This window comes from Thamnophis sirtalis, unplaced genomic scaffold, assembly GCF_051295495.1.
Source record: "Thamnophis sirtalis isolate CommonGarterSnake01/CBP01778 unplaced genomic scaffold, rThaSir2_p1.2 scaffold_11, whole genome shotgun sequence".
Lineage (NCBI taxonomy): Eukaryota > Metazoa > Chordata > Lepidosauria > Squamata > Natricidae > Thamnophis > Thamnophis sirtalis.
The window spans coordinates 10902049-10923522 of NW_028261391.1; the positions used below are offsets into that span (position 1 = coordinate 10902049).

The 21474-nt window shown below is 40.8% G+C and overlaps 1 protein-coding gene across 1 annotated transcript; it reads right to left on the reverse strand.

Annotated features, from left to right (window-relative positions):
* Positions 1 to 534: 534 nt before the first annotated feature.
* Positions 535 to 21009, reverse strand: ACTL6A (actin like 6A). The gene is made up of 14 exons (XM_087725206.1): positions 20863 to 21009; positions 18744 to 18820; positions 14688 to 14862; positions 13644 to 13744; positions 12862 to 12959; positions 10293 to 10387; positions 8621 to 8727; positions 7456 to 7545; positions 5865 to 5926; positions 5163 to 5277; positions 4364 to 4444; positions 2874 to 2969; positions 2004 to 2090; positions 535 to 1024 (listed from the first exon to the last, which is right to left on the reverse strand). Exons 1-14 carry the CDS (start codon positions 20885 to 20887, stop codon positions 944 to 946), a joined length of 1290 nt encoding a protein of 429 aa, XP_087581332.1. The 5' UTR covers positions 20888 to 21009; the 3' UTR covers positions 535 to 943.
* Positions 21010 to 21474: the final 465 nt, after the last annotated feature.

A 21474-nucleotide genomic window follows, 5' to 3' on the forward strand; every position in this document is an offset into this window, starting at 1 on the left:
TATTCAAGGAAACACTTGGGAGTTGTTGCAGGATGCACCCCGTTGAAGGGTTACTCGAGGGAAGGAACAACTGAGTACTTACAGGAGATGATTGCGAGCAGCTGTTGCTCATTGGGATCCTCTCCTGAGTATTAAGAGACTGCTGGTGCCACGCCCTGGTTGCAGAAGTCAACGTACCGTTCCCGTTCTAGTGATTGTTCTTGTTCGCGTTCTCAAACCGAGAGAAGCCAACTTGGATAAGTGGTTTGAGATAAGAGGAGCCGGGTTTGCATTTTGGTGTGAGTTATAGGACTTTCTGCCAGAGCTAATTATCTTTGTTTATTTTGGCTTGCAGCCAACAAGAGCTTGGACTGATTAAAAGAAACCTTTTTAGTTACGTGGCTTTTGGCTTTCATTCCTGGACGGAGAAGGGGGGTCAGAACACCTTCCATATATAGAAAATGTAATAGAAATATGCAAACAACCTCCAGGTGTAAAAACAACAACCCCAAAATCTTTACTTGAATATACGATGTAAAATAAAGGAGCCTGAAAGCCAAACTAGAGAAATTTATTGATGCTAGCACAAGGAAGACTAATCTGTAGGCATATACGCTTCTTTTTTCTTTTCCATCTTTATCCAAAGGCAAGAAATTACAACCATAATTTATAGATCAGTCTCCGGGAGAATTTCTTTTGCAGAAAATAGATATTTATACAAAATTATTATTTTTAAAGTTTGTATAAAAGTTATTGCATTTAAAATGGATGAACGCATCCATGTGCTGCAAAACAGGACAGGTTTGGCCTTTTCAAATATTAGGATTTTTTTTTTTAAAAAAAACTGCAAAATCAGGATGCACAAAAAGTTCCTACAGAAGAGACAAAGTTTCAATTCCTGAGTATACTAAAGCTATAAAAAAATTAGAAGCAAGAGGAAGGCAGGTTCTTAAAGTTGCGGGGTTTATGGGCACTTCCTTTCTACACACTGCTTTCCCCCTTCTTCGTACTCCTGCTTAGAAATCCACATTTGCTGGAAGGTACCCTACAAAACAAAAATCAAAAACATAACCATCTCACAATACGTATTTGTGGCACACAGAAACCAAGTTATGCACAACCTGCCTTGTGACATTACACAAGGGTCCTTGCTTTCTCAGCTCCCCTTAAGTTCCCCCAACTTTACTGCAGCATTTCCTTGCTTTCATCCTTCTCCATGCCTAATTTGGATTGTACAGGTAGCCCTCGACTTCACGACCATAATGGAGCCTGCCCATTATGAAACCTGGTTGTAATAGTTGTTAAGCAAGGTGCTCATGGGATTGCCTCGTTTAACGACCCAACCTCAGCTCTCCCTGATGCAGTCAGTCACTCAATGATTCCACCTTTGCTCTTCCAGATGTGGTCATTAAATGGAGCACAGGGTGCTTTGGGTGGGGGATCAATGCCTGCCCCATCCCCAAGGCACCCCTTGCTCTGCTACCTGCCCTTCAGGTTCCCTGCTGGCCTCAGGCCTGCTGCCCAACCCCATTCCATTATTACAGATATTCTTCAATTTACAACTGTAATTGAGCCCAGAATTACAACTATTAAGTCTTGCCAATGATTAAGACGGTTACCACGCCCACTTTTCACTGCCTTTTTTGCAACAGTCGTTAAGCAAATCCATTGTCCACAATGGGGATTTTTTGTCATAAACTTGCGTTTCCAGCAAAACAACAAGAAATCAGTCATGTGACTCCTGGATGCTGCAAATGGGTGTAAATGCTGCCTGGTTGCCACGTGCTCAAAATGCAATCGTGTGATTACAAGAAGGCCGCAGCTGGCATAACTTTGAATTCAGCTCATCAATAGCCCTGGGGAGCTCCGTTTTAACCTCAAACAGTCACTAAGTGACCAGTCATGATGCAAGGACTATTTGTACATACAAAATCCGATGCTTTTTCCCCTTTTTCTCTCAATCATATACCCTCCTGTTAGGCCATCTTTTTAGGAACTATCAGCAGCCAGAATAGTTTACTAACCAAAGAAGCCAAAATGGAGCCACCAATCCAGGAACTAAACCTTCGCTCCACCGTTGTGTTGTTTGCTATTAACTTCAACCTCATGCTCTGAAATCAGAAGAGAGATTAATGGTGATTGGGTGTCCCAAATGACAACTGGCAATATTTGCTTATGTTCTGCATTGTGGAATACAATGGCCAGGACACTTCAAATCATACCTCAATAATTCAACCAAGATTATTGCTTTATCTTAGAAAGGATAGCCTGAGTATTTGAGCCTTAATACCCAGAGATTGCATCCCAGAAATTGAATTGGCAAAACAAGTGATTTTCAGATGTGCTATACCAGTGATGGCTAACCTTTTTGTCGTTGTGTGCTAAAAGCGTGTGTGCATCAGCACATGCACACGCATGCACCCCATGCATATGCGTGTGACCCGTGTTCACCCCATCCCCGCGCATGCATGGGTGTTCCCCCACCCCATCTTATTTCTGACCTCAAATAAATGCAATTGTGCATTTTACTGTGAATTTTGGCGGCATTTTTTAAAACCCAGGAAGGGGCAGGAAGTAGCCAGACATCAGGCTATGCCTGGAAAACCTTAATCCCATTCCACATCCCTGAATCTTACACTGGCCAACTAATACTAGCCACTCCTGTCATAAACTATTAGGGAAAGAAAAATGGTGAAGTTCTTGCCACAGTAAGTGCATCTCAGATGTTGGGACTACACATCCCAGAATTCCTTATCATTCGAGGATTTATAGTACCACCTCATCTGGAGATTACTGGCCAATGAGAAGGCTTTCTAGAACTTCATAAACTCTTAATTATATAGTAAATCAACATTGACCAAGGAGTCTGTACTTATTAAATGACACACACTTACTGGAGGTGTTTTCTGAGAGAGTTCTCTATTGAGCCGGTCTGTAAAACTCTGTAGTAGTGTATTTCCTCCTGCTACAATCACACTACCATAGAGGCCCTGGAAAAGGAAAGTGAGACACATAACTTTCTGTAATCTGCTTTTTGATAAGAGAGAAAAGACTCCATAAGCCTACACAGAATTTGAAAGCAAATCACATCCTCATGTATCACTTATTAGGCAAGGAGGTAAAAACACATTTCCACGAACAAATGTAAAACTTGGGAGTAGTTCTCGTGCAAAAAAGAGGATATATCCTTCCCCTTTTTAATAAACCTCTTCTACAATATAAAGAACATTTAAAATTCCATACTACGCAGTAAACAAGCAACACAATATGAGTTCTTCATCAAGTTTGCATATTTGAGGCACAACTGTGGAATCTGTGCTTAAAAACTAAAGCAGCCCAACTCTGCAAACAGATGCCAGACTGGATTTCCTGAAATCAAGCTCTTGTGGTCATGCTTCTGGTCTCACAAATATTTACAGTGCAATCTCAGTGTTGTTGTTGGTTTTTTTCTTCTGTTCAATCGTGTCTAATTCTCAGAGAGTGCCTGGGCAAGACCTTGCAATTTCCTTGGCAGTTTCTTTCAGTTATTTGATGTTCGCCTTTGTATCAGTTTTAATGTTATCGAGCCTGTGTATTCTTTGCTTGCCCCTTCTTCTCTTTATAAACTCTTTATAAACAGCTTACAGCCATACATAAGGAAAATTATGGAATTTGGCCTAATTCTTCTCAGGGTTTAGCTAAAAGTATTCAACAAGCCTGTGGTCATCAAAGCCGTGGTGGTGCAGTGGTTAGAATGCAGTATTACAGGCTAGCACTGCCCACTGCCCGGAGTTCGATCCTGACAGGTTCAAGGTTGACTCAGCCTTCCATCCTTCTGACACAGTGGTTACAATGCAGTACTGCAAGCTACTTCTGCTCATCACCGGCTGCCAGCAGTTTGGCAGATCGAATCTCACCAGGCTCAAGGTTGACTTAGCCTTCCATCCTTCCGAGGTGGGTAAAATGAGGAACCGGATTGTTGGGAGCAAGAGGCTGACTCTATAAACCGCTTAGAGAGGGCTGTAAAGCACTGTGAAGTGGTATACAAGTCTAAGTGCTATTGCTATTAGAGAAGGCTGTAAAGCACTGTGAAGTAGTATATGTCAAAGTGCTATTGCTGTATAAGTCTTAAGTGCCAGTGCTATTCCTATTGCTATCACTGGCACAAGAATTGAACCATCGTCATCCAATCTGCAGCCTTTGAGCTACGTGTGACCTTATCCGAAAAATACAATTGAAGTATATTGCCTCTTAGCCTTTTGCCAAAGATCAAATGTAAAAATACAACTGGCTTTCAGGTAGCTCTGAACAGTGCAGATTTCTGCATCACAGCATAGTTCTTGCTTCCATTTCCAATTTTAATCAAAAATAAATAAAGGTCCCATTGTGCCTAATTAATACCTACCGGCCGAATGTCTATATCGCACATTCCAACACTAGTGGTGACCACATGACTCACACCAAGCATTGTATTGCCAGATAAGCCCTAGTAAAGAGAAAAAATGTCTGGCATTAGTTTCAATCACATCAGAGACAGAATGAGTAAGAACACTTTGAGTCTTCTTTTTTTCCAAAAGATGGCCCAAATCATCTAGAAAAAATAATAATCATGAAATGGGAAGCTCCATCTGATAATTCTAGTAAGTATGAAAAAAAAATACATGCAGCACAGAATCTCTCATTTCTCCTTGTTATGACATACTTTATAACTAAATTACTTTAGTACTTCATGTACTAAACATTTTACGATGTTTTGCTGAAATCTAACATATACTTCTGGTTTTCAGCAAATCTGGCGCACAGAAAACCATGGGTTTACTTAATGACCAGAACAATAATTCATGACCATGGTAGTCACTTTACAAGCAACGCAAAAAAAAGATCATAAACTCAGATCCGATTTACGACCATGATGATTGTCAACCGGCTCCATTATAGATGTAACTCGAGAACTACCCATGATGGAGAATTAAAATCTCTAACACAGAAAAAAAACGGACTGAACTGCAATATCTTGGTAAATAAATTTACTGTAATACAGAATAAGAGCCTCAACATCAGATGTCATTGAAACACAAAACACAGTGCCTTTCTTTCTAATCCACAAAACTTAAGGTTCTAGATTTTCCACCTGTTTCCATAAAACTGCCATTGAACATAGATATACAAAGGATCCATTTCCATTCTGTCTTGCTTAGTTTTACCTTTACATTTGAAGGGTCAAACAAGCCTTCGGGAATTTTTAACCGCTCAGCACCAAAATCACAATTGTAGCCATTGGGAAACTCATAGTGTACAGTTGGCATTTGCGCAGCCACCCTGGAGATGAAAATCAGACATTTTCAGATGATATTCAGTGAATAATCATTTCTTTTCCTGTTTTTATAAAAGAAATTACTTTTCAACAAATCTCAGAAACAGCAATTTAACAACAGTGGAAGAGTTTTCTCTTGGAAACTCAATATTTTCCAGATGTTTGAACAAATATCCCATATGCCCTTGTCAACACAGAAGTTCACATGAATTAAAGGTAAAGGTTTCCCTCACACATATGTACTAGTAGTTCCCAACTCTAGGGGTCGGTGCTAATCTCCCTTTCAAAGCCGAAGAGTAGGTCTCTGTGATCATGTGGCTGGCATGACTAAAAGCCGAAGGGGCACAGAACGCTGTTCCCTTCCCACCAAAGGTGGTCCCTATTTTTCTACTTTTCTACTTTTTACATGCTTACGAACTGCTAGGTTGGCAGAAGCTGGGACAAGTAACGGGAGCTCACTCCGTTATATGGCGCTAGGGATTCGAACTGCCAAACTGCCGACCTTTCTGATTGACACTCAGCGTCTTAGCTACTGAGCCACCACGGCCGTTATGAGCCATCATAATATTCCCATAAATTAAGAAAGACTTACTGCTCGTCATAAGCTGAATCGGAAACCTGTAGGACAGAAGCTTGAAAATCCTGAATAACACACTGTGGGAGGAGAAAAGATATTTTCACACAAGGATTTCTGATACATATACTGCTATATACACAGTATGTGTGTATATTTTAAAATAAAGGTAAAGCAAAGGTCCAATTTAGATAACATGGACACCACATTCTCAATATCCCTATTATATTTGGAAATCCAAGTAGGAGCAGCCAGGTAATATTTTGTATCACCAAGTATCCACAATGAAACGATATCCAAAGAGCTCTATTTCCCTGCACTTATTCAGAGATCTGCTTGAGGCTAAATTCCTGAACTCAGAAGAACAGTGGGCTTGACAGCCTAAATTGTTCTTTCTAATGCTAGAAAGCCCCCCCCCCCCAAAAAAAATATATATATGCTAGTTCTCTTTAAGAAAACCTATCTGGGCAGAAACGATGGAATAAATCTGTAGCATCGGAAATCAAAACGTAAGATTCTCTAGGAAGCCTAAAAGGACACATGGATCAAACAATCCAGTTCAGTCAACTTTTCAAGCCAACTCTCTTATGAGTCACCTTTTGAGAGGGTCAATTCTTACGAGGAGTCAATCCATAAGAGGGAAGAAAAAGTCAACTCTTATGAGGAAAGACCCATTAACCAACTATCCCATGAGCTACACCTAGACCAAAGCTACCAGTGACTGTGTGCAGTTAGGCCTGGGAACACACTACAGTGGTAACAGTGGTGAAGCAGACTCTCTTCTCTGTTCTTATGGCATCCACTGACCTCCCTCCACTAGCTTTGTTCAAACTCACCCATTCCATCCAGAGGGAAAGTGAGAGTAAAAATGCTCCTACAGGTTGCTGGGACATGTTTGTAGAATTTGCAGATAAAAATCACTTTAACTTACAAGTTGGCCCGCCACGGGAGCAAAGTAAATCAAGTAATGTCAGGATCCTCTTAAATTTGTGAAGACTAGTGAAAAGGACAAGCTCCTCTGGGACCCATGTCAACACTGATTTATGTGCCCACAGTTGTTGTAAAATGTTACTTATAAGCGATGTTAACCACCTTCTTTTAATGGATCCCATAATCCCTTGTGGAGTGGAGTCTGGGCAACTGAATGGAGCTAGTAGAGCATTTAATGGCCAGATGCCCTTCCTGTTGCCAATGCAGAGTTTTGTTCAGCAAATAAATTCTCATTGTGCCCAGAGAGAGAAATATCTGCCTCTACCTAGGATTGAACTCATAGCCTCCTGATTGTGAGGCAAGAACTCCACCTCTAAGCCACTGCACCACATCATCTATAAATGATATTAATCATGTTATTAATTTCCTTTTTACTTTCCCACTGACCTGCTTTTATCCCAAAAATCCAGAATGTGTTTATAATTATTCATTACACCAACATTTACTAATAATGCAAGTTACAGATTGCATGTGGTAAAGGAATCCTATTTAAATCATCAGAACCATGAGTCATACTGCAGTTCCCTCCCTAAAGGAGCCATTCATTACAGAAATCAATGTATTTGCAGGAAATACTTTTTATATGTCCAATTAAGTTAATGTGATGACAAACACTTACATTACACATGTAGTTGTGCCAAGATCTTGTGACCTGCGGCAATTTCTCTTTTCTTTTCCAGTTTGCTGGAGAACCCTCTCGAACTGCTTCCTAGAATATAAAATCAAGGTCATTCCAAAGGGTCACATTCAAATATATTATTCCGTAGATTGCTTACGGGAGGTTATAAACCTAGGAATGTTGAAGATGAAGTACACAGAGTTTCGTTTCAAGCCAAGAGAGACAACAGAACATCCCAGCCTGACTAAGCTAAAAGCTATTCACAGTTCAGTTCTTATCGTTTATTGTTGCTAAATAAATAATCAGCACATGAAAAAAATGTGGCTTTGCAAAACTGTATATCTGTAAATACTTTCAATAGAATAGAATAGAATAGAATAGAATTCTTTATTGGCCAAGTGTGATTTGTTTTTGGTGCATATGCTCTCAATGTACATTAAAAAAAGATACATTTGTCAAGAATCATAAGGTACAACACTTAATTATAGTCATAGGTACAAATAAGCAATTAAATCATACTAGGAAACAATCAATATAAATTGTAAGAATGCAAGCAACAAAATTACAATCATGCAGTCATAAGTGGGAGGAGATGAGTGATAGGAACTATGAGAAGATTAATAGTAATAGTAATGCAGACTTGGTAAATAGTTTGACAATGTTGAGGGAATTATTTGTTTAGCAGAGTGATGGCATTCAGGGGAAAAACTGTTCTTGTGTCTAGCACAATAACATCTTATTAACTGAGTTCATGCTTCATGCATGAACTGTGGAATGATTTATGACAGGGACAAACTATGGGTGCTTCAACTGTAACTAAATTACAACTCCCAGCATCCATGACCAAAGTTAAAAGATACTGGATAATGGAGTTCAACCATAAATGGAGCACTACAGGTTCCTGGTGCGCTTATAGCTTAAATGTGCAAATCCAACCTCTTTCTCGGAATAGTGAAGTACATGGGGAATCAAAACTCTTTTTTTCAATGTGCATCCTCTGTGTATGACTCTAAACTGTATTTAAATCCAAGGCCAACCCTGATGGAATTTAATATTGGAGAAACTATTGTTAAACCAGAGATTTTGTTAATGAAAAAGCAGCTTTTGGATTCCCATTTACAAGAATGTGCAGCTTTCTTTCATTCCATCCAACACAGGATCTTACCTTCGATGCAATCATATAAGGTGGGATGATCTCAACGTTCATTTCTTGAAACAGTTCCCTGCACTGCATTGAAATGAAATCTCCAGCCAGAGGTGACTTCACAATGCCTAAATGCAAGGCAGAAATGGAATCAAAAGATTTACTGCTCTGCCACTACTCACATTTTACACAGAAACTTGTTTGGCGGACAAATTTGTTTCCTAACACCAAACTAACCAGCTTTTATGTCTACATGGGCCACTGAGTTGCCAGAAGCTGTATTTTGCTCCACAAGAGCAAAAGGAAAAATGATGAAATCTCTTTTTATAAAAGCCAAATATACGTCTTTCGAGATAAACCTTATGGGAAACTTTTGGTGTCTCATATATTCATTACATTTGGCTGGGCTTCTAGAAGTGCTATAAAATTATTTCCTGCATTATTCCTGATTCCCTTTGGAACAGAAATTATAGTCCAATATAGCCCTCAATATCACCAGCAAAACTATCTAATCCAGCCTTCTTACTGCTATTTGTCCTCAGCACCTATGACTTAAATATGTGGATTATTAGCAGAGAAGGTTACATTATCTAACTTCCATTCTTTCAGTCTTTGGATAAGAGGATTGCAAAGTTAGCTTTTCTTTTAGTTTTATTTTGCTACATTCTAACTACTTCTTATTCTTCTAATAGATTAGTGCTTTGCAATACATTGAAAGAGACGCTTTGCAAAGCAGCTAGTGTGGAAGGAAGACAACTCTCTGAATCTACATCTTTTTCAAATACCAGAGTTGTTTTGAAAATGGACCCCAGCTATCTGGACATATACACATTTTTGTTTATTTTTATATACCACCTTTATTTTTACAAATAATTCAAGGCAGCAAACATATTGAACGCATCTTCTTCCTATTTTCTCTGCAACAACAACTCTGTGAGGTGAATTCAACAGAATGACTGGCCCAAGATCACCCAGCTGGCTTTCATGGCTTAAGGCAGAACTTAAACTCACAATCTCTTGCTTTCCAGTCTGGTGCCTTAACCACTCAACCAAACTGGTTCTCATATATTGTACATATTATAAATACATCCATTAAATTTGGAAATAACTAATTTCCAAATGAGGGGCTATTATCCAGAACATCCTCTCATGACCATTAAAAATTCTCTCTACTACTGGCCATCATGATGCTTTACAGAAACAACTTTTATGTCAAGGTTTCAAGTGACACTCCCAACAAAAGAAGACTCCAAGGCTTGAAGTTCCTCAAAGTTCCATTTTATTAGAGATGTCATATTGGTACATTTGGGAAAACCTGAATCTGAGTCTCTCCCAGGTTTTCCCCACCAAAAGAAAGTTCAAGTCCCTGCCCAGCACCCACATATCCCTCACATGGTCCAATCAGGCACCATCCCCACTGGATATGCCTCCCAGTCACACCACTCCAGAGTCAAGGCAAGATGCCCTTGACTCTCTGAGAAAGAAATATTATTTTGACTATATATCCCCCAGACCCCATATAATCCCCTCTCCCATTTTCCCACAGCATTGAATGCGGCAAAGTGGAAGGCCCAATGCAAAAGATGGCTTCCAGACCTCACATTTTATTTGTAATTCGTTTTGTTTGGTACAAATCAACCCTGTCATTTACGCGTGCCGAGTCTAGCTCAGATCATGCTGGGAGACTTCTCACCTTGCTGAAGCACGTACCCGTCGTGGACTGGAATTGCAGTGGTGTGCGTTGCTCCACTATCCAAGATCAACCCGGTGGATCTGCCATTCGCAAAGCTAGTTGCAGAGTCAAGGAAGACGATGGAATTTCGGCACAGGAGCAGTATGTTCATCATGGGTTTTTTGGCTTTTACAAATTGCATGAATTTCTATCTAATGCAGAAATTTAGCCTGCAATTTCAGTAATAAGCTGCGATGGTTGAAAAGCAGATCATCACGTGACCGCACTTGATTTTTATGACCATTTTTGTGGTTATCACTAGGCAAGCGCCATGGTGATTAAGCAAACCCATTGTTCATTATTGGGCATTTGTTTTCTGAAAACCAAAAATAAATGCTGGTTCTTCCCCCCCCCCCCCCCAGGGTCATAAATCATGGTCACGCAACCACATGAAGCAATTGAGTCAGTTGCTGAGTGGCCAAAATATGGTGACATCATTGGAAAGGTGGGGAGGGCAAACATTGAAATTACGAATCCAGGTCATAAGTCACTTTTTGGTGGTCCATTGCGACTTTGAATAGTCATTCAGCAACCAATTATACGTCAAGGGTTAGGGTTGAGAACGTAGACCTTAGAGAACTAAACTGGCCGTAAATTATATCCACTGTCGTCATCATCATCATCATTCTATCCATTGTCTATCCACTGCAGGATGAAGTGAGAACAATCAACCAATGGAACAGAAGTTGCCTTCAGACGTTGTGGGAGCTTCATCACTGGGGGCTTTCAAGAAGAGATTGGACTGCCATCTGTCAAAAATGGTGTAGGGTCTCCTGCTTGGGCAAGGGGTTGGATTAGATGATCTACAAGCTCCCTTCCAACTCTTGTTAATCTGTTAAAGGCCTCTTCCTCATGTTTCCAAACAATATGGCCCTGAGCTTTCTTTTGCCAGTTGGGCCCACAACACTTGTTGACATTGTGAATCCATCTTGTTTTAGTTCTCTTTCATGGGCGCTTCTTACCAAGTGGGATCCATTCTATCACTGCATTGGTCCACCTGCCATCAGTTCTTCTTGCTATGTCACCAGCCCATTTCCATTTCAATTCCTTTAATCTCTTGATGATGTATATTTTCATTTGTTCTCTAATCCATATGCAGATCTTTCTATCTTGTCTTGTGATGTCGAGCAGGTATCTTTCCATAGGGAAGTAAGTCACTCAATATTGGTTCTCAATTATACATGCACGGAACTAAGATTCAGAACTGCTTGAAGGGTTGCCAGGCCAAATCCTGGTCAAGATCATATTAAACTTCATTTTTACTGACATAGAGTTAATTGTCAATCAATTTACTTCCCAGAACGAAGTCCCACTTACTGACATTTCTCTTGCGATTTGGTGTTCTCCACCAAAATTAAGAGTCTACACAGATAGTCCTCAACTTACAACCATAACTGAGCCCAACACCTCTGTTGCTAAGCAAAACAGTTAACTGAGTTTTGCTCCATTTTAATCTTTCTTGCCACAATTGTTAAGTGGATCACTGAAATTGTTAAGTCAGTAACGCGGTTGGTTGTTAAGTGTAGCTGGCTTCACCATTGACTTTGCATGTCAGAAAGTTACAATACAATACAATAGCAGAGTTGGAAGGGACCTTGTTCTAGTTCAACCCCCTGCCTAGGCAGGAAACCCTATACCGTTTCAGACAAATGGTTATCCAACATCTTCTTAAAGACTTCCAGTGTTGGGGCATTCACAACTTCTGGAGGCAATTTCTGTTCCACTGATTAATTGTTCTAACTGTCAGGAAATTTCTCCTCAGTTCTAAGTTGCTTCTCTCCTTGATTAGTTTCCACCCATTGCTTCTTGTTCTACACTCAGGTGCCTTGGAGAATAGATTGACTCCCTCTTCTTTGTGGCAGCCTCTGAGATATTGGAACACTGCTATCATGTCTCCCCTAGTCCTTATTTTCATTAAACTAGACATACCCAGTTCCTGCAACTGTTCTTCATATGCTTTAGTCTCCAGTCCCCGAATCATCCTTATTGATCTTCTCTGCACTCTTTCTAGGTTGTAAAAGGTGATCACATGACTCCAGGACACTGCAACTATGAACCAGTTGCTAAGCACCTGAATTTTGATCATGTGACTATGGGGATGCTGCAACTATCCTAAATGTGAAAAATGGTCCCAGGGCACTTTTTTCAGAGCTGTTGTAGCTTCTAACAGTCAGTAAACAAATGGTTGCAAGCCTAGGACTGCTTGTAATCTCCTGCTAGCATGACCCCATCAATGGAGGACACCAGCCTAGAGAAGTTTGATTTTTAAAACAAAATTTACAAATGTAACAAGCAACCAAGGGCGGCATATAAATGAAATAAACATTCAAACATTATTTAAAAAAAACTAAATATGATCTCCTTACATAATTCATGAATTTTCACAATTATTTGTGAAACTGTTTGGGTAATAGCACAGCAACAAGATCTTGGTTAAACAATTATTTTTTTGAAAAAGTTGTAATTGTTTCCTGAAAACAGCATAGTATTTGTGATGATGCTCACTTATTCCCCAACATTTCTAGGATACGCTGTGAGTACTGCAGTTTTGCATAGGAAGAATGCGGGGATATTGTAATGTTCAAACATTAATTCGGTCAGTTTCTCACGCTTTGCTCTAATGTTCCACTAGAAAAGCACAGAGGAAATAATTAAAGTGCAAAATTATTATTTATAACTCAAGCAGAAGACTGACATTTTTCTATTTTCCTACCAATTTCTTGCAAATTAGCAACCAGATTTATAAATATCTGTCAGACTAAAATAGATTAAAATAAGTTTTACTCTCTCAATCACAGAATATACAGCCATTTCAAATTTTATGTATTGCCACAGAATTGTGACTCTTTTATAAATATAATTTGCAAAACATCCAAGAAGATTATTTCATAATTAAAAACACACAAAGACATATCTATTCTACAGTTTGGGGAATGCAAGTGTGTGTGTGTGTTTGTTTGTTTGTTTCTTGGCTGGTTAATGAACTGTAAGTTGAAGAAGTGACATGATTTAATTATTTGAAGAAAATTTTTCAGACTGTTATACATAATATAAAAGTATTGCGAATGTCTGAAAAAGTATATTATTACTTCTCTGTATTAGAGGAAGCTCACTAATCCCAGCTGCAATTCAACTTTACATTACCGTACTTGCTCAAATCTTATACAGAACTGAAGTTGAACCAGACTTCATATTAATGCTGGTCAAAACTTCTAAAAAAACAGTAGTTAAATATTCTAGTTAAACAGTTAAGATATTTAGGGAAGAAATTTGATGGGCTGTTTGAAAGAAATAAAACCAATTTTTACTCACTGGTGCTTCAGACATAAGAACTGGATGCAATGAAGTTTCAGATTTAATGTGCATCTTGTAAGTATGATCCAGGATGGCTTGGAAACTATCCCAATCTTCAACTGAAACAACATAAAGTGAATGTTGCTTTTGTCAGTTTCCATGTTGGTGAAATCTCACTGGCACCTCTTATTTGGAGGTATAACGTAATTGGACAAGTCAAACTATGCTTTCAGAAGCATTTAAGATGTTATCCCGGTTAGGACTAAATAATCATGATTCAACACTTATCTCTGAACTGAATCACAGTCTTTTACCTTAAACAAGGAGAATAACCACAGGAAAGAACAAACTACACAAGAGTTTTTCTCCAAAGTATTGATATTGAGTTATATTTTCTGTACAGCAATTCATGAAAAAAAATAATCAAAAAGTTTCCTTGGAAACATTTATTTCAGACTAAGTCTATATAATAAATGAAAGAAGAGAAAGGAAATATACAAGGATACAGGTAGTCCTTGACTTACAACAATTGAGCCCAACATTTCCATTGTTAAGTGAGACATTTGTTAAGTGAGTTTTGCCCAATTTTACCTTTCCTGCCACAGTTGTTAAGTGAATCACTGAAGTTGATAAATTAGTAATCTGTTAAATCAATCTAGCTTCCCCATTGACTTTGCCTGTCAGAAGGTTGCCAAAAGTGATCACGTGACCTTGGGACACAGCAATGGTCGTAAATATGAACCAATTGCCAAGCATCCAAATTTTGATCAGATGATCGTGAGGATGCTGAAAAGGTCACAACTGAGAAAAACAGTCCTAAATCACTTTATTGTAACTTTGAATGGTCACTAAATGAACGTTGTAAGTTGCGGACTACCTGTACTGTGGTATGCTACTAGCAATCTTGACTTGAGATAGCCCATGTTTTTTTTTCAACTTCCACCACCACATATCTTTTCCCAAGTAAGACAAAATCTATTTTTCAGAAATAACAGTTTCTGAGGTATCACAAAATAGCAACCAGGATTTAAGATCAAAAGGAGGAAATGCAGAACATCGTACTCATTCCATTTTTCAAAGGTGAAATGGCTTCCATGTTCTCCCTAGGAACTCTCAAGGCATTTGTGTCTATGTAGTATGATGGCCCTCCTTGCTTGCTTTTATCACCGTCGATCTCCATCATGGAGCTTCCGTCATCTCGGTCCAAGACCACCCCAATGGCAGTAGGGAAGTCCACCTGTAAAGAACAGTATGGAGAACAAACTTATAAGGTTATACAATGACCGCCTGTTGTGTATTGTTTTAACTAGTCTGGATGTTACAAAAAGGAGGGGTACAATACAATACGATAGCAGAGTTGGAAGGGACCTTGAAGGTCTTCTAGTCCAACCCCCTGCCTAGGCAGGAAACCCTATACCGTTTCAGACAAATGGCTAGCCAACATCTTCTAACTTCCAGTGTTGGGGCATTCACAACTTCTGGAGGCAAACTGTTCCACTGATTAATTGTTCTAACTGTCAGGAAATTTCTCCTTGGTTTTAAGTTGCTTCTCTCCTTGATTAGTTTCCACCCATTGCTTCTTGTTCTACACACAGGTGCCTTGGAGAATAGATTGACTCCGAAAAGACGGAAATAAACGTATTTTCAACATAGAGAATAGATTGACTCCCTCTTCTTTGTGGCAACCCCTGAGATATTGGAACACTGCTATCATGTATACCCTAGTCCTTCTTTTCATTAAGAGCCGAGGTTGCGCAGTGGTTAAATTCAGCACTGCAGTTCAGCAGTTTGGCTGTTCAAATCCCACCAGGCTCAAGGTTGACTCAGCCTTCCATCCTTCCGAGGTGGGTAAAATGAGGACCCAGATTGTTGTTGGGGGCAATATGCTGACTCTGTAAACCGCTTAGAGAGGGCTGAAAGCCCTATGAAGCGGTATATAAGCCTAACTATTGCTATTGCTATAAACTAGACATACCCAGTTCCTGCAACCGTTCTTCATATGTTTTAGTCTCCAGTCCCCTAATCATCTTGGTTGCTCTTCTCTGCATTCTTTGTAGAGTCTCCACATCTTTTCTACATCGTGGCGACCAAAACTGAATGCAGTATTCCAAGTGTGGCCTTACCAAGGCATTATAAAGTGGTATTAACACTTCACGTGATCTTGATTCTATCCCTCTGTTTATGCAGCCTAGAACTGTGTTAGCTCTTTTGGCAGCTGCTGCACACGGCTGGCTCCTATTTAAATGGTTGTCCACTAGGACTCCAAGATCCCTCTCATAGTTACTACTATTGAGCAAGGGACCACCTATACTGTACCTGTGCATTTCGTTTTTCTTGCCTAAATGTAGAACCTTACTCTTTTCACCATTGAATTTCATTTTATTAGATAGTGCCCAATGTTCAGGTTTGTCAAGATCCTTCTGTGTCTTAAGCCTGTCTTCTGGAGTGTTGGCTATTCCTGCCAGCTTGGTGTCATCTGCAAATTTGATGAGTTCCCCATGCAGCAGGATCCCTCATTTCCATAGCCTTCTCCTGCCATCAAAGATCAAGATGCAATTGACCAAGTGTTTTTGCTGCTGCAATAAGTTGGTTATAGGGCAGCGGTTCTCAACCTGTGGGTCGCGACTCCTTTTGGGGTTGAACGACATTTTCACAGGGGTCACCGAGAAGCCTCCCGCGGAGAGGCTGGTAAGAAGTCGGCCCAAAGGGAAGGAGCAGCTCAGGTTCCCCGCACGGCGGAAGTGGGGGGGAAGTAGGAGTCAGAATGGAGGCAAGGAGGAAAAGAGAGACGCGCGCAGCACAGAGGACGCTGGGAAAGCAGCTCGCTCCGAGTGATGGAGGTTGATGGGCAGAGCTAAGGAAGCCAAGAGGTACCATTTCTGAGGCGTAAAACAAGGCGGGGAAAATAATGTGGGATGCGCGTATGCTGAGATTTCCTATTAATAGCCTTAATAGGCTTCAGCTCCTCTCCTGCGGCTCCCTGCTGATCCAATCGCGCAATTTGCTCTCCGCCCCGAGAAGGCATGAGCCTCTCATCTGCTTTTGCGATTACTTGTCCTTCGCAGGCAACTCAGTGTCGGGAAGAGCTCCAGCCCTTTTCTCGTGCTCATCTCTTGCGCAAGCGCACGCAAGCAAAAAACCCTCCTGGGCCAGGATCAAGGCGGAGGGGACAATGACTCTCCTCCCACTGTCGCCACTGCACAATGAGGTGAGTAACTGCGTACGCAGCGCAGGAGACTCCTCAGCGCCAGACTCAGGTCAGCGCGAGCCACAGTCCCCTTCGTGTTGGCTCAGGAAGGAGGAGAATGGGGAGCAGCAGCAGTAGCTGGTTGGGTGCAGGGAGGGCTCCAGTTCTCTTGCACTGCACAGGGCTCTCCTTGCGCAGGGCTCTGGAACTCTTCCCTCTCTGCATCCAGAGACGGCTGCTCCAGCTCTTTCCTGAGTTAACACAAAGGGGACCGACCTTAGTCTGGCACTGAGGAGTCTCCTGCACAGCGCAGCCAGCTACTCACTTCTCAGTGGCGGCAGTAGAAGGAGTCGCTGTCCCCGCCAGCGTGATCCCAGCCCAGGAGGGTATTTTGCTTGCATGCGCAAGAAAGAGCTGAAAGAGAAAATGGGAGAAAGAGAGAAATGAAAGAGAGCTGGAAGGAGAGAATGGGAGAGAGGGAAAAGAGAGGGAAACAAATCGGGGGAAAGAAAGGAAGAGAAAAGAAAGAAAGAAAGAAAGAAAGAAAGAAAGAAAGAAAGAAAGAAAGAAAGAAAGAAAGAAACTTTCTCAGACCTATGATGAAAGCAATGGCAAGCTAGATCTCTTGCCAAGAAAACTGCAGTTTGCCAGAGGGCACAAATTGGAAGCAAGTCTGATTTTTTAAAAAGAAAATAACAGAGGACCAAAAAATGCATCTGAAAATAAGATTATTTATAATTTTGGATAACGTATTATATTATCAAACTCAAAAGAAATCAAAATATATATCCTATTGCTGTTAGTACAATCTTGCCAGCTTCTATCAACTTAGAGTTCACTATGAAAAGATTACAGAGAAGCAATTTCCTATAATTAATAACTTTATTTTGGATTTGCTATTGTATTCAATGAGAGGGAGGAGGAGAGAAGAGAGAGAGAGACCCTATTCCCACAGAAAACACTGAGCCATGAAACCTTGATAGGCATGTCTGTGGGGGGGAGGATGTTATGTGACTGGGTGGGAGTGATGTTGAGTTGGCCACACCCACCCAGATTTTGTGGCTCCCGGTGTTACATAGTAGCAACGAAAATAATTTTATGGTTGGGGGTCATCACAACATGAGGAACTGTATTAAAGGGTTGTGGCATTAGGAAGGTTGAGAACCACCTTCCTAGGGAGTTGTATACATTAAGATTGAGATCCAAAAGAAGAATTTGTAGGGATATGATCTTAAGAGGGCAAAACTACAGTGATATGAGAAGCGTAATCTTTCCTGGGCAATAATTATTTATCATCATTATTTATAGGCTGTTACAAATGTAGGCACTTTCCAAAATACAACAATAAAACACAAAGCATATCATCTGAAAGAAATCTTGGAAAATATTAACAATCAGTTAATAATATACCGATACGTACCCACCAAGGACATTGTTTAATTGACCCAGAGCATGCCAAATAATAGCAATAGCAGTTAGACTTATATACCGCTTCATAGGGCTTTCAGCCCTCTCTAAGCGTTTTACAGAGTCAGCATATTGCCCCCAACAACAATCCGGGTCCTTATTTTACCCACCTCGGAAGGATGGAAGGCTGAGTCAACCCTGAGCTGGTGAGATTTGAACAGCCGAACTGCAGAACTGCAGTCAGCTGAAGTTGGCTCTAAATAAATCAAGCAGCTATGACAAATAAGCACATAACTAACGTTTTACATATTACTGGACCACAATTGCTCAGGCACTGTTCCATTGTTCATTATACAGAGCAGTGTTTGTCAGCCGCAACGATTTTAAGATGTATGGACCTCAACTCCCAGAATTATCCAGCCAACATGGGAGGGAATTCTGGGAACTTAACACTCATATAGAGCTTTGCTTTAGTATACTATTACTACTATTACTAAGCCATGAGGGCTCACTTTCATCCTTACCTTTGGGCAATCTTCTCCAGCATAGCCAGCTCGCACTGTGCAGGAGCCAATATCAAACACCAGAGCACCAACTTCATCTGCAGACAGAGAGGCATCATTTGAATTTATTTTAATTCAGCACAAAAGCACTACCTTGCTTTTACTGACAAAATGCTCTAATTCTCCACATAACCATTCAGAAGACATAGAAGAAATAAAAAATATCTATTGCCATTCATACATACTCCCAAATGAATGAGTTTCTTATATATACACTAGTATACAAGTAAGTGTAGTGAACAATTACACATAGCAGTGCTATAAGATAAACCTTTACAGGTAGTCCTTCACCACAATTGAGCCCAAAATTTCTGTTGTCAAGTGAGACATTTGTCAAGTGAGTCTTGCCACATTTCACAACCTCTCTTGCCACAGTTGTTAAGTGAATCGCTGCAGTTGATAACTTAGTAAGTTGGTTGTTAAGGGACTATAGCTTCCCCATTAACATTGCTTGTCAGAAGGTTGCAAAATGGAATCACATGACCTTGGGACACAGCAATGGTCCTAAATATGAACCAATTGCCAAGCATTTGAATGTTGGTCACATGATCCTGGGGAATGCTGAAAAAGTCATAACTGAGGAAAACAGTCCTAAGTGACTTTTTTCAGTGCTGTTGTAAGTTTGAACAGTTGCTAAATGAACTGTTGTATGTCAAGGACTACCTGTATTGCCACTTTTTTCTCTGAACACAGTCACAGATTAAAAATAAAATTCTGATGCCCACCTGTATGTGTGCGTATGTATATATGTGTATGTATGTATGTATATTTATGTTGTGTGTGTGTATGTGTGTGTGTAAATACATACATACATACATACATACATATGTGTATATATAATATGTGTGTATTGAGTACATGTACACTGCACAAGTCCAAAAAAGGGCCCTAAAAATATTTATAGACCCCTCGCATCCTGGACATAAATTATTTCAACTCCTACCCTCAAAATGATGCTACAGAGCACTGCACACCAAGACAACAACAGTTTTTCCCTGAATGCCATCACTCTGCTAAACAAATAATTCCCTAACCATTGTCAAACTATTTACTAAGTCTGCATTACTATTACTATTAATCTTATCATTGTTCCTATCATCCATCTCATCCCACTTATGACTGTAACTTTGTTGCTTGTATCCTTATGATTGATATTGTTTCCTGGTAGGATTTGATTGCTTACTTGTACCCCATGACTCCCATTAAGTGTTGTACCTTATGATTCCTGAAGAATATATCTTGTCTTTTTATGTACACTGAGAGGCTATATGCACCAAAGACAAATTCTTGTGGGTCCAATCACACTTGGCCAATAAAGAATTCATTCATTCATTCATTCATTCATTCATTCATTCTATCTATCATCTATCTATCTATCTATCTATCTATCTATCTATCTATCTATCTATCATGTATCTATTGTGTGTGTGTATGTTTGTGTTTGTGTGTGTGTGTGTATACATATAGATATATGTATATATTTATGTTTGTACATAGAGCATGTGTATGTATATGTAGAGAGCATGTATGTGTATATATATGTGTGTGTGTGTGTATATGTGTATATGTATGTGTGTGTGTACATAAAGAACATGTGTGTATATGTAGAGAGCATGTAGGTCTGTACAGACGTGTTTGTGTACAGACCTACACACACCTATAAACATATCTCACAGACCATTTAGAATAACCCATAAATCAGTCAGCGTGACCCTCTCCTCGGAAATAAAACAATTCCGTCCGTCAGAACGGAACAGAACCAAACCAAAGACAGAGACAGATCGGGCTCTTTTTAATCATTCCGCCCTGAAACCTGGAAGGAAGCCCGGGGTAAGGTTGTATATCTGACCATATCAGGATTAACCCTCAGGATTCCTGCACCCAGAGCCTCTCGGGGCAGCAAAGGAGGCGAAGGCGGCAGGGAATTTAGCCAACCGAGAAGCCCCCGCAGGTCGGTTTCCCAACAGGCGGAGGAGACGCCGCAGAGTAGCCGGGTTCTCCCTCCGGGGCTTGGAAGCTCCGCCCTCCGCCGGCCCGCGTGAAAGAAAGGACGGCCTCCTCCCGCCGAAAAGCCGCTCACCTCCTCCGTAGACGCCGCCGCTCATGACGGCTCGAGCTCCCGCTTCGCCGCTTGCAGCTCCGACCTCCGAGCGCCCCAAACTCTCCTCAGTTTCTCGCTCCTTTTTCTTCTCTCTCTCTCTCAATCGCTCACTCACTCTCTCTGGTCCCGGACGTCCCGCCTCCGTTTGCCCTCGCCGAGCCAATAGAAAACGACGTTACGGAGGAGGCAGCCTATCGGAGAAGGGATAGGAATATGCAAAGCCAATCGCGGGGTCGTTTTCTCGGGCCTTTTCGCTTGGCCTCGGTCTGATAGGCTGAGATGGGGTCCCGCGTGCGAGGGGAAAAGTCGGCTGCAAGCGCCGCGGGACGGAGCTAAAGGGGGCGGGGCTAGAGTAAGGCTTTCTAGGAACAATGGCGGGATTTTCTCTCTCCCTTTCCAAGTGTTGAACTACAACTCCCGTCGCCACACTACAGTAATTTGTCGCGATGGGGATTGTAGTCCCAATCAAAGGCGCTCGCTAGTTTAGAGGAAACTTTCAGGCGCTCTTCTTCCACTGTGGTCTGTTGCCAGTGCTAGGGTAAGAGGCTGCTGTTTCACGCTCTGATCAATAGGGGCCACTGCTCTCTTTCT

What these genes read in the sequence shown, in the direction of transcription:
- ACTL6A (XM_087725206.1), bottom strand. Translation starts at nt 20,887, where the DNA reads ATGAGCGGCGGCGTCTACGGAGGAG. An exon ending in GGCACAACTACATGTGTAAT is followed by an intron (nt 5,927 to 7,455) that starts GTAAGTGTTTGT and finishes CTCCTCCCACAG; the next exon opens with TGTGTTATTCAGGATTTTCA. An exon ending in GATTCAGCTTATGACGAGCA is followed by an intron (nt 5,278 to 5,864) that starts GTAAGTCTTTCT and finishes TTTCATCTCCAG; the next exon opens with GGTGGCTGCGCAAATGCCAA.